The sequence below is a fragment of the Mastigoproctus giganteus genome, chromosome 1, assembly GCF_048544385.1.
Source record: "Mastigoproctus giganteus isolate SK-2022 chromosome 1, ASM4854438v1, whole genome shotgun sequence".
NCBI classification, from domain to species: Eukaryota; Metazoa; Arthropoda; class Arachnida; order Uropygi; family Thelyphonidae; genus Mastigoproctus; species Mastigoproctus giganteus.
The window spans coordinates 93459629-93473312 of record NC_143575.1 but is presented as its reverse complement, the minus strand read 5'-3'; the positions used below and the strand labels follow the sequence as shown (position 1 = coordinate 93473312).

The following is a 13684-nucleotide window of genomic DNA, read 5'->3' as shown; positions in this document are numbered from 1 at the left end:
TCATTTGCTATTACTTGCATAAATTGTTCGATTAGCTACTATAATACCAGAGTGTCATAAATACACAGGGAAGACTGATTATTTCTTCACCAATAACCTCTCAAAGTAATAATTAAATGTCAGTTGTCCTCTAGATATCTCAGGCTGCCACTTGGTGATCATTTGTTTAAAACTGTCAAGAATAGTTTTCATAAAGCCATCTTTATATTTGTAAAATCAATTTAATATAAGTAGTTATAATTACCTATTATTAAATTTCCAATCCATGTGCAAAAATCACACATAATTAATATTAATGATAATAAAAATTAATGATAGTAAAAATTCATTTCATGCAATGAGGAAAAAGATTAAAGGAAACTATATCTGTTACATACTGTTTTGCTATCCCAAGAAAATTATTCAAGATTATTTCGATTAAGTATCTACAAATGAATCAATACATCATTATCAATGTATCAATTTATTTCAGTTTTATAAGTGCATCCACCAAAGAGGCCTACAAGGACCTTAATCTTACCCAGAGTAGAGGCATTGGCTAAAACCTTTGTCCTGGCATATATCCACCTTTAAATCCTAATGATTTAAAGGTGGACGCCAGAGTTTGCACTTGGGCATCACGTGACACAGAGGCAACCCCCAAGGCAGAATGCGCTGGTCCCGAAGGAACTAGTAGTTGTTGGTGACTATTGTCAGGGAAACGGGGAACATGCTTTGTAAAAAGGATAGGTGGAACAGGACCAGGGTATGTCTGCCAGGGGCAAAGGTTGATGATGTTGTAGAGCGAATATCATCTTTTAAGGGCACAAAAGGTGATATAGTTGTACACGTTGGCACTAATGATATTAAGAGTAGGAGACCAGCAGAATTACTTAACAAGTACAGGTCACTGTTGAACAAAAGCCGTTAATTAGGGTTGAATTTGAAAGTGTCTGCAATTCTGCCCAGACACGATAGGAGAAAGTATATGATGAGAGCCTTGTCGATCAATTCGGCCCTGGAAAGATTGAGCAAGGCTCAAGGGGTAGAATTTTTTTCAGCCTGGACTGTACTTGTTAACAGGAGAGATTGCTTCTACAGGGATGGGATAGACTTAAATAGAAAGGGTGCAAGAATATTTGCTGATGCTATTGGGGCAGTGTTAGGTGGGTCAGAAAACTGCTAGCTTGGGGGGAGACAAAGACCAATAGATTGACAGTAGCCACTGGCAGAGGTGAAAGAGATTCTTGCACTGCTTCTATTAGAATGAGCAGAAGCCTGAAAAACAAGATGCATGATATTTCAGAGACTGCTGGGAGCCATTGCGGTACAAGTAAACACATGGGTTGTGTTAGAGTAGCTAAGAATAGAAACAGGTGCAGGTATATTTGCGTGTACACCAATGCTAGGAGTTTAGTAAATAAATTTGATGAATTTGAGGTATTGCTCAAAACATCAAAGGCAGATATTGTTGGGATATCAGAGACTTGATGTCACACAGATATAAGGGATGCAGAACTGGAATTTGGGGAGTACAACGTCTACAGAATGTCTACAGAAAGGATAGACAGGATAGGAAGGGCGGAGGGGTTATGCTATTAGTTAAGAAACACATAAAAACCAAGGAAGTGCAGCCAGTCGACATCGCTGGACAGTGCAGTGTTGAGTCAGTTTGGTGTGACATAAGCATTGGGAGATCAAAATTGAGAGTAGGAGTGTGCTATAGGCCTAATGACTCTGATGAGTATAATAAGAAACTGTACAGGGAAATTGAGTGGGCCAGTAAATCAGAGAGTCTTATAATGGGAGATTTTAATTTCCCAGATATTGACTGGAATTTGGGGGCTGGTCACTCACACACTAGCAGGGCTTTTGTGGATTTATTGGATGATTGTTTTCTACATCAGCATGTTCGGGAGGCAACTAGAGGGAGTAATACTCTTGATTTGATTATCAGCAGTGATTCTTCATGCATTAAGAATCTGCAGATAAATGAACCACTAGGTGGCAGTGATCACAGTGTGCTGAAGTGGGATTTACTCAAAGAGGTAACTACCATTAGGGGTAAAGGGAAGGGTTATTGCTTCCGTAAAGGCGACTAGAATGGACTGAGACAGTATTTAAATTCTATACAGTGGGACCAACTGATGATGTTACCAACAGCAAATTCAAAATGGGAAGCATTCAAAGAACTTATCTTGGAAGCTACTAGGCTTTACATACCAACTAAGAAATATTGTTCAAGGTTTAGGCCAAAATGGATGTCAGATGAACTAATGAGGCATATGGCAGAGAAGAAAAATGCATGGGATACTTACAAATTAACACATGACACAGAAGCCTATGATAGATACAAGTTGATATGCAACCAAGTTACAAAGGAGGTTAGGCAGGCGAAGGCAGATTACGAGAAATCCTTGGCAAGGGATGCAAAGCAAAACAGCAAAGAGTTCTTTACTTATGTAAACTCTAGAAGGAAGGGGATGAATCAGATTGGTCCACTTGATATTGATGGGTCAACTGTTGATGATCCTGCTCAGGTAGCTAACAAACTAAATGAATATTTTGCATCGACATTCACACATGAGGAGTTATTCAGCGAGGGGAATGCCAGAGGTGTATTCAACTCTAGCAGTAAGCTACAGAATCTTGAAATAACTGGGAGTAAAGTGGAGGAGAAACTGTTGAAGATAAACACAAGAAAGGCACCCGGGGTGGATGGGATCTATCCAGTTATATTAAAGGAGGCAGCAAAGGAAGTAAGCAAACCCTTAGCCATAATTATGAGAGCTTCCTTGGACTCAGGGGAGGTACCCATAGACTGGAGATGTGCAAATGTGACCCCAATTAATGAATGAGGATCAAACACAGGTAATTATAGACCTGTGAGTTTAATTTCTGTTCCAGGAAAATTAATGGAGGCACTGGTTAAAGAAGCACTGCAGTATCATCTAGACAAGACTTAAGTTATAGCTCGGATACAGCATGGTTTTGCTAAGAGAAAGTCTTGCCTGACCAATTTTGTTGGATACTATGATGATGCAGTCACAAAAGAACTGGATGCAGGGAATAACTTTGGTATTATATACTTGGATCTTAGAAAGGCTTTTGATACTGTTGCACATGGAAGACTGCTGCGCAAATTGGAGCAATGTGGCATTGGAGGCAAATTGCTGCTATGGATAAAGGGGTGATTGAGGGGGAGAAGACAGAGTGGTAATCAATGGTCACTGCTCATCGTGGACTAATGTTATTAGTGGGGTCCCTCAGGGCTCAGTGTTGGGTCCATTATTGTTTTCTGTATTTATAAATGATATTGATGATGGTATATCAAGCTTAATGTCCAAGTTTGCAGACGATACAAAGGTTGGCAGGGTTGTCAAGGACACTACTGACACTATGCTGCTGCAACAGGATCTGGAAAGGTTGAGCAGATGGGCTGAGAGGTGGCAAATGAAGTTTAACATTGACAAATGTAAAGTACTACACATGGGAAACAGCAACCCCAGAGCAACGTATCAACTCTGTGGTACTACACTGACAGTGGTAGAGAATGAAAGGGACTTGGGGGTGGTTGTGCAGGCAGATATGAAGTTCTCTGAGCAGTGCAGACAGGCTGCAAGAGTAGCTCATGGAGTATTGTCAATGATATACAGGAATTTTTCCAGCAGGGATAAGGAGGTGATTATTCCCTTGTATATGGCAATGGTCAGGCCACACCTAGAGTACTGTATACAGGTCTGGAGGCCTCATTTCAAGAAGGATGTAGAGCTGCTGGAACGAGTACAGAGAAGGGCAACAAGATTAGTGAATGGAACAAAGGGGTGCTCTTACGAAGAAAGGCTTAAGTTTTGCAAATTACAGTGTCTGGAGACTAGGCACCAGCGAGGTGATCTGATAGAGGTGTATAAAGCCTTGAATGGTTTGAGCATGCTCAATGGTGATGGGATTCTTCCTCTAGCTCAGAATAATCACCTGAGAGGGCATAAATTCAAATTGAGGAAAGACAGATGTAGGATAGACGTGCAGAAATTTGCCTTTAGCCAGCGGGTGGTTGGTTGGTGGAACAGACTTCCATCCCTTGTAGTGGAGGTTGATAGCCTAAATAAGTTTAAGGCTCAGCTGGTCAGGTATTTTGAACGAACAGAGGGGTGAAGTGGAAGTGGGTTTTTTTTTTTTTTTTTTTGGCTGATGCTGCATAAGCTTGCTTTCTTGCATCAAATGCCTCTACTAATGCTAATGATTTTATTGTATCTTCATCTAAAGATGACTAACCACCTTACTTTTCTCCAACTTTTTCACTTAATGATCTTGGTAAACCTTCTATCATAAAACATACATACTACTCAATCCATTCCTCTGTTTTAAAACAGTTTAAAAAAAAAATATATATATATATATATATATATATATATATATATATAGTATCAAGTACAGAAATAGAAAGATTAACTGCCAACTAAAAACCTAAAATACATATGAAAAAACTAAAATGAGCGTCATATTTGAGAACAAATTGCGGAAAAAAAAAAAAAAAAAAAAAAAAAAAAATCATGCTAGTCCAGTTAAAAACACTTTGATGAATAAGTAATAGAACACAATTATGATCAACAAAGACAGCAAGTTTTTTTCACTACATATGAAAAATTCACTATGAGGAATTACACATAGCACATATGGATATTAAGCTTCAAGTAAGCAAGATCTGATGATGGCCCTAATAATCAAAATCAGAATTTCAAACATTAGCATCTGATTGTTGAACAGTGCTTAACCTTTTCATTAAAAGGAAGTAAAACAGCAGATATATTAAGACATGGTTTCTTCTCATTTCATAGTACATGGACAAATCTGCTCCAGCTCCTTACATATATGGCATCCAAATGAATATAGGAAAGTTGTTTTACATCACTGTCTATTCTACTGAAAAAAAAAAAAAATTACAAGAAGATGAATGGCTAATCTAATACTGACTAATATGATGCAGCACTCAATCAAATCATAACAGAATGCAAACAGTTAACATATGGCAAAAACTTTCACTGAAACTGAAAGAACAAAAACTGTAAAGAAAGTTGATCTTCATATAAATGTGAAACTATTTTTCATAAAATATCTTTCAAAATTAAGAAAATAATGCTGTTAATTTTATCACTGAAATTTCAACTAATTCTTATAGAAATAACACCAATAATGCAAACTAAAGAAGTAAATGTAATCAAGTAATTCTTATATATACACATTATATACCAACCTTTGATGCTAAATTTTGAACCAAAGCTATCATTGAATTCTTGAATAAGGTTCCTGCTGTAAGTGGCCTCTTTGTTACCTAAAAGAAAAATGTGTAGTATAACATGTTTTATGGGAATTAATATCAGATATGAAGCTATATGAATAGTAAATCATATTAATCAGTTTTTCACTAAAGAGATTGTGTAATAAATTTAGATACACTTGATGCTTCTGTAAGAGAATTTATTTTCCATGTTGCAGTTAATACAATTATTAATTTTTGCAAGCTTGTCATACTAAACTTCAAACAAGTTTGTGTCATAGCAGCTTAATTTTAAATGCAATTATTACAATTTAAAAAAAAAATTAATGCAATTTTTTTAAAATTTATTTATTTATTTATTTATTTATTTTTTTTTTTACAGATGCTTCCATGTTAAACAAAAGACCAAGCAAAATGCATAATAACATGCTTAAAAATCATGCTGTGACCTATCAGATGTGATCCATAAGGTGTAGAGAAATACAATTTTAAAATGATCATAAATTCTTAATAACACTAATTGAAAAAAAAAAAAAAAAAAGAGTCAGCTCTCGGTGAACAGGTGACCTATCCGATTTACTACAAATCCAATATTTGTAAGATAATAAGAGAAGTTTACCTCAATATAGTACATAGAACGCTTCCATATGATACTCTTCAGAAATTAAAACGAAAAAAAAAACGAAAAACTTACATTAGAGTAACAAATAATTAAAAATCAATTTAACCCAATAAAACTCAATTTAACACAATTAAAAATAAGAAAATTAATTAAAAGAATTTTTAAAAAAAATTGCAAAATGATTTTCCTTCCTGAAGCTGACAACACTTTGACCGTATGTTGTGATCACAGGAATAAAAATTACCGAATAGGGTTGCGTACGAAACTTAAATAGGGATTATTAGTCTTCACACATGCACGTAAAAGGCCCATGAATCGGAGATCAGATATGGCCGACGAATGTTAACAGAATTTGTGTAATTTAATTTCTACAGTTTCTGCAATCAATAGTTGCGTATAATTATGTTGGACACTAAGTATTTTGGACTCATTAAATAAAAAAGTATGTTTTTCGTTAACGGCATGAAAGGCTAATTCTGGCACTACTGAACAGAAGCACGAACTGAAACCGCATGTTGATTAACACAAATATTCAAAGGAAAATGTGTTGAACCCTGGTAAGATGAGTCGCAATCACTGCAAGAAATGTTGTATACCATTAATTTGTGTTACGAACAAGGAAAAGACTGAGTGATTGCTCCGTATAGTGTGAAATTTCTGTATTGGCCTGTCCACAATTTTAAATTCGGTATCTTTAAAGAATCGTTAAGCTGTTTGTGCCACTGTTCAGCATATGAGACAAAAGTAAAGTATTTTTGTGTGTTTGTAGGTAAACCTACAAACACCGGTATGCTTCTACATTATAACAGCTATCACCCGTTCACCTATAAAAGGTCGATTATCTTTAATCAATTTCTAAATGCCTACAAATATTCAGCGAAGGAATCTGCTTTGGGCTCAGAAATACAAATATTAACCAGCAGATTCTTAATTGTGACTCATCTTATCAAGGTTCTACTCGGGTTCCTCTCAATTTTCGTGTTAATCAACATGCAGCCTCAGTTCGTGCTTCTTGTTCAGCAGCGTCAGAATTAGCCTTTCATGCCGTTAACAAAAAACATACTTTTTTATTTAACGAGGCCAAAATTCTTAGTGTCCAACATGATTATACACGACTATTAATTGCAGAAACTGTAGAAATTAAATTACACGAAAATTCTGTTAATGTTCGTCAGCCATATCTGATCTCCGATTCATGGGCTTTTACGCGCATATGCGAAGACTAATAATCCCTATTTAAGTTTCATACGCAACCCTATTCGGTAATTTTCATTCCTGTGATCACGACATAAAGACGAAAAGTGTTATCGGTTTCAGGAAGGAAAATCGTTTTACGATTTTTTTGTTAAGTCTTAATTAATTTTCTTATTTTTAATTGCATTAAATTGATTTTTATTGGGTTAAATTGATTTTTAATTATTTGTTACTCTAATGTAAGTTTTTCGATTTTTTTCGTTTTAATTTCTGAAGAGTATCATACGGAAGTATTCTACGTACTATATTGAAGTAAACTTCTCTTATTATTTTACAAATATTGATATCAACGTAGAACGTATTAAGCATTGCAGCTCTGGTTCACACTAACTATAAATCCAAGTAATTCAGTGATGTATTCTCATTCAATGCGGCATTAAGTTGTTTTTGCTGTGGTTCCTACTCACTATTCACTTCATATTTGTTCTTTCTTTTGCTCATTTCATAGAATATAGTTTTATGATGTTGAACTTCGGTGCTGTTGTTACATTGTGATACCAAAAATCCAACACTTGGGCTCATCTGAACTTTTTCCTACATATAGTATACGTTATTAAAATTTTAGTTACATTTGGACGTTTAACATCGTTTAAGACTTTCATCTGGTGACAAGGCAAGCCTGTGATGCTAAAAACTATTAAACCTTCAAAGAGAAGATTATAAAATATCTTCCTTAAATTTATTATAAATAAAAGAACATTTTTTGTTCGTGAACCTCAATATTCTACAACTTAATTATATCAGATTACCCCTATTATAATCCGAGGTACCACGTGAAACTCAGAAAGACACAGCAGCTACTAAGTTAATTACAACTGATTTGTCATTACAACCAAAATTGTCCTTGAGGTTGTCACAGACATTCTCTCAGATATGCCAGACAAGCTATACAGTAAACCCTCATTAATCCGGACAGCTCTTAAAAAAATTTAGGTGTAAAAATCAAATGACGATCGGGCTCAAAGGTCATATGTATTGTGTCTGAGGTCATTGGGCCACGATGACTCACGCTGCACAAACAACCTGGTTCCCAGACAGTTGTTTGTCGTTTGCTCCACAGTTATGCACTTCTGTCTTTTGTCCTGTGCAGTTAAACAATGTCTTTAAAGTAAGCCTAGTACAACATGGCTTATGCTTTTGTAGGACAAAAGCATAAGCCACTTCCTCTTCACGATAAACTATCGGTGACAGAAAAACTTGAAAAGGGAGCTTCAGTGTCCAGCATCTGTCTTGAGTATGGCATGGCAAAATAAACCGTGCCGGACATTAAAAAGAAAAAAAGTGAAATTCGTAATTTTGTTCTCAAGTTTAACATGGAGAAAGAAAAAGGTAAAGTTACAGAAATGCGGAAGCCTACTCATAAAGCACTAGATGATGCTGTGTACAAATGGATTTTCCAACTTCGTTCGACTGGTTTGGCTGTGCGAGGAATAGCAATTCAAGCAGCGGCGGAGAGACTGGCTAAACAGTTAGGAATTGAACAATTTAAAGCGAGCTTAGGTTGGCTTTTTTAGATTTAGAAGATGGCATAACATTTCAAACAAGAAAATATGTGGGAAAATTCTTAGTGCTGATTTTGAAGCTGTTAAGCCTTTCAGGAAACCACTGAACAGAATATGTACACGCATATTTTTAATGTAAAATAAACACATGTAAAATTTGGTCCTTGAGGTTGTCACAGACATTCTCTCAGTATGATTCCTTTCGCCTCAAAGGTTGTACTTGTGCATATGTCCATTCCGATATTCCCTGTCAGAGACTTGGTAACTTGGAATCTCTTCTTTTCGATCTTCTCCGGCTTAAAATCTCTCTACCTCATTGTGTCAAATTCATCTGTTGTCTCTACCATTCTTCCCTTCCAACTCCACTAATCACTTGGAGCTCTTCGACTTCCTCTCTTTGCAACTTGACATTCTCCAGCCCAACTTTCCTAACAGTGAGGTAATTTTCCTTGGTGATTTTAATGTTCAGAACTCCAGCTGGCTTCCATTTTCTAGTCACACCAACCCAGCTGGTCAAGATGCTGAGGCTTTTGCAATTACTAATGACCTTGCACAGACTGTTCATTTACCTAAAAGAATACCAGACAATCCTAACCATACAGTCAACACGCTTGATTTCTTTATCACAAACAACCAACCCTTCTATGTACTTAGAAGGGTTGTTTGTTATCACAAACAACCCTTCTAAGTACATAGTCGAAGTGAGTGGTCCTTCAGGCACCTCAGATCAAAACTTGGTGATTGTCTCTTCTCCAATGGAGCCTTTATCTCATGGCTATTCCCAACCTCATGTTGTTTGGCATTACAAGAATGCAAAATGGGATGACCTGCGAGATTTCTTTTCTTCTTTTCCCTTGGTCGGATTACTGTTTCAAAACTTGTGATGTCAACGTTTGCTCAGATCGTGTCAGTGAAATTATTCTTGTAGGAATGGAATCCTTTATCCGACACTCCACTTTCAAATCTTGTCCTTAATCGAAACCCTGGTTTTCCAATAAATGTGCTAAGGCCATTCAGGAGAAGAATGTTGCATGTCGTAATTGTAACTATGCTTGTTATAATAGATCCATGGAACTTTTTTTAAAAAAGGAGTTCCATGGATCTAGGGAACCTTGTTCCTCCACAAACTTCTTCCACATGTTCTTAGTTCTACTGACTGCTCTAACATACAAGTGCCTCTTTTCTTTATACAACTCTTTATACATAGATAGCAGATCTAAATTTTCATACCTTCTCTGATGCTGAAACTTTTTCCTTCATTTAAAAGTTTCTTTTCTTAACTCAGGTGGACTGCAGAACTAAGTTCTGCAGTCCACCTGAAAACTGTCTTGTTCACTAAACACTTTCTTCATACTTTTATCAATTTGTGAATTGTAGTGAATACTAGTGAATTGTAGTCAATTCACTAGTTCTGCTATCAGACCTTCTCAGTTTATGCTATTAACAGCATCTAAATACACAGTTCCAAACTTTATCCAATCTGCATTTTTGGTTAAAAATCTATTAGTATCATATATTACTCTAATTTCATCTTTCGATGCTATATTGAAGGAGATATTGTTGTGGTCACTTGTTCTATAATTCTCAATCACATTCCTGATCACCTGAGTTGCAATTGTAACATCTATGTAGGATTGACCATGTACTGCCGAATAAGTAAGAGCATGGTTTGCAGTATTCATTACCTCCATTCCAGAAGCAGCAAGCAACTCTTCAAGCATCATAACTCTATCATCAGAAGTCCTGCTGCACCACAATGGGGAATTAGCATTAGAATCCATCGCCACCACTACTCCACAGAAGCCCAATGTCCTATAAACGTCTTCCAAGTAATCCATATAAGGTTCTATACTTCAACGAATTACAATAAATTGTTACAAAGTATGCTCTATCAAAGCCACCCATTATCTCACAACAAATCATATTTTCCCCAAATAAAATAAAACTTTAGTGACAACTAACTCTTTATCTCTAATTACAAAGGCAATCACTGGTATTGCTTCTTCCAATATAATTTTATACCTCTGCAGATAACCACATACCTGGACTTGTGCCACATAAGGCTCCTGTAGGAGAGCGACAGTGATGTCATCCTGCTCCATTACATAATTTATTTGTGATGCTACTGCTTTTCCTTTATGGGCATTTAACTACAAGATTTTAATTCTCCTATCCATAATTTACCTTCTTTTTATGTCTCCAGAACCTTAGCGTATTCTGGACATTTGTTATCGACGGCCACATGAGCAGACTCAACATTCCTTTCCTTGAAATTGCAGCAAACTAGTTGCTTACTTTGCTCCTGGAAATCCTTAAAAGAGTGACCTTCTTTTGAACAATGTCCACACAGTATCTCCCTCTTACAGAACTTCACAACATGTCCATACATTACATAATTGGGAAGCCTTCCTTAAACTTATAGGTAGTCCATCTTATAAAAAGTCTTGTTTTTTCACTAATAATTTGCCATAATTTTGGCGACAACTATAACAGCCAATTATTCATTTGAGCAGACTTATTCCTATTCTTAGATAGTACCTCAATACCATCCAAGAACTTTTTCTCACTAATTAAGAAATCCTTAAAATTCTTTTGCCATATCTGCTTAAGCAATTCCTCCTTCTCTACATTCTATTGAACACCAAAGAGTACTAATTTAGGATATACAGTACTAGGTATGGTGTATTTCAGACCCATCTTGAATCCTTGAACAAGCCTTCAAACTTGGAAATGTTGTTGTCAGTCTCCGCCTCTACAATGACACCTCTATCAATTATGAGTCATATTTCTTACTTTTACAGTAGAAAGCATTGATCTTACTTTTAAAATATCAGCTTTCACTTCTTCACTAGTACAATGTTTATCAGTAACGGCTTTGATTATCGTCACTTTTGGGGCACTTAGTAAAGAGGAAATAATCAAAGCATTACAAATAAGGCAACTTTTCAAAGATGAACAACTCAAATGTGTCCTTAGTGATAACTAGGAATCAGCATGGGAAGGCTTTCAAAAATGTTTCGACTGGTTTCCTAGAAATGCTAAAGCTGGCAACTACAGGCAGCTTGTGGAAGATCTCATTACTTCTTACGACAAACTGGAGTGCCATCAGCGATGAATGTAGTGAGTGTTTCCATCAAGGCATCACAGCAATGGAACAAAGATACTAAAGCAAATGGAGTGTCACCATGTTAGCTGATTATTGTTGGAGGATGAAAAGGGATGCTCCCAAAATTGAATTCAGGCATGTTCATAGCTATATCTTACTGCCATATAAAGAAAATGTACTATGTATAAATATAAAAAACTACTTTTATTTTAAAACAAGAACCAATCTGTCATTTTAAACACTATTTCTGTGTTTAGCACCCCAAAATCTATAAAGTAAACTTACTTTATTGCCTGTAACAAGATATGACCCAAAATTTGTTGTTATTTAGATTTAACTTTAAAAGACAAGAGAGGTGAACAATTTAACAACCCAGAATAGGAGTGGTACCAAAAAGGCATTTCACAACACAATTCATTGTACCTTGTCATGGAAGGAATGAAAAAAAAAAAAAAAAAAAAAAATTTTGCCAGGTCTTACAAATCCTAGTTCCTGCCGAAAGAGGACCAGAATATGGCAAAAACAGCACAATTTCCACAGATACATTCTGCCATATGCAAACAATGCAAGCAAGTGATGTAACGGTGTGATGAGCATTTCCATGGCATACACTGGGCCCCTTGCCACCAGTGGAACATTATTTTGATGCCACAGGTTAATTCGAAATTGTTTCCAAGCAAGTATATCCATCTGTAAATGGGTTCTTCCAATATAATAATGTCACAAAGACCAGAACTTTACAGAACTGGTTCAAGGAACATGAGTGAATTAATCCTACTGCAGTGGCCTCCCCACTACCAGTTACCATATCTGAATTCAATTGAGCATGTGTGGGATGAGGTTGTTATTTGGTTTTCAGGATCATTATCAACTAAGGCCATATTGCTCCGGGGATATGCGGTGGTCATTCCCTGACCTTTCCGCATCCTCCGTATTTGGTGGTCACGGGCTCGAACCCCAGTCTAATCAAGAAGCGTGTGCTACGCACTGCTGCTCCTGCCCAACTGGCTACGGAGGTGCCGTGGGATGAGGTGGAAAGAGCTCTTTGGAATAGAGATTCGAAAGTATCCAACATGCAACAACTGTGAGATCTGTTATTTGGTTTTTAGGAGCATTAGCAACTAAGGCCATATTTCTCCAGGGATATGCGGTAGTCAATCCCTGACCTTTCCACATCCACCGTATTTGGTGGTCATGGGCTCGAACCCCGGTCTAATCAAGAAGTGTGTGCTACACAGTGCTGCTCCTGCCCACCTGGCTACGGAGGCACCATAACTGTGAGAAACAATTAAGTCTACATGGACTGACAGCCCTGTGGCATGCTTTCAAACACTTCACTGAGTCGATACTATGAAAAATTCAAGCTGCTTAGAGGGCTAAAGAGAGAGATATTCACTATTAGGCACATGTATCTAATAAAGTGGCCCTCAGTGTATAAAACAAAGTTCTTGGAAATGTACTTAGTCAAACCCCAAAGAACTTTGGAGACCTGTACTGCACAACTATCAGTAACATTTTTTTAAGAAATTTTTTAAATCTGCACAGGCTATCAATTTTTTTTTGTTTTTTTTTTTTTTAAAGAGTGGCATTTTATTGAGCTGTTTTAGGAAAGTAAAATCTTGTTTTAAATTACAAGTTTACAAATAAATTAATAAAGGGCAATCACAAGACATTCACAATTTTTTTTTTTTTTTTAAATGCAATTCTTTCCTTTTTTTTTAGTCCAAAATTATATATGATATGATATTTCATCGGGTACAATACAAAAGATTTTTAGCTACAGTAAGGAATTACAGTAAAATAAATATTCCCAGTTCAAATTACAAAAAATTTCATACCATATACTACTTCCAAGTTTTGGAAATTTGGTCATCAAATTCGATGAAAATGTGTGATGCAGTAACCAGAAAGTATGCCTAATCCTTTATCAGAGCACACTTCAT

General features: G+C 36.3%; 1 protein-coding gene across 1 annotated transcript in view; it reads right to left on the bottom strand.

The window, feature by feature from the left end:
- The window catches only part of LOC150090996 (unconventional myosin-Id-like), a 227201-nt gene that overhangs the window by 80922 nt on the left and 132595 nt on the right, over positions 1 to 13684 (bottom strand). The window contains exon 13 of the mRNA XM_090380130.1: positions 5234 to 5311. Coding sequence (XP_090236256.1) covers positions 5234 to 5311 — 78 coding nt within the window. The remainder of the gene's footprint in view (positions 1 to 5233; positions 5312 to 13684) is intronic.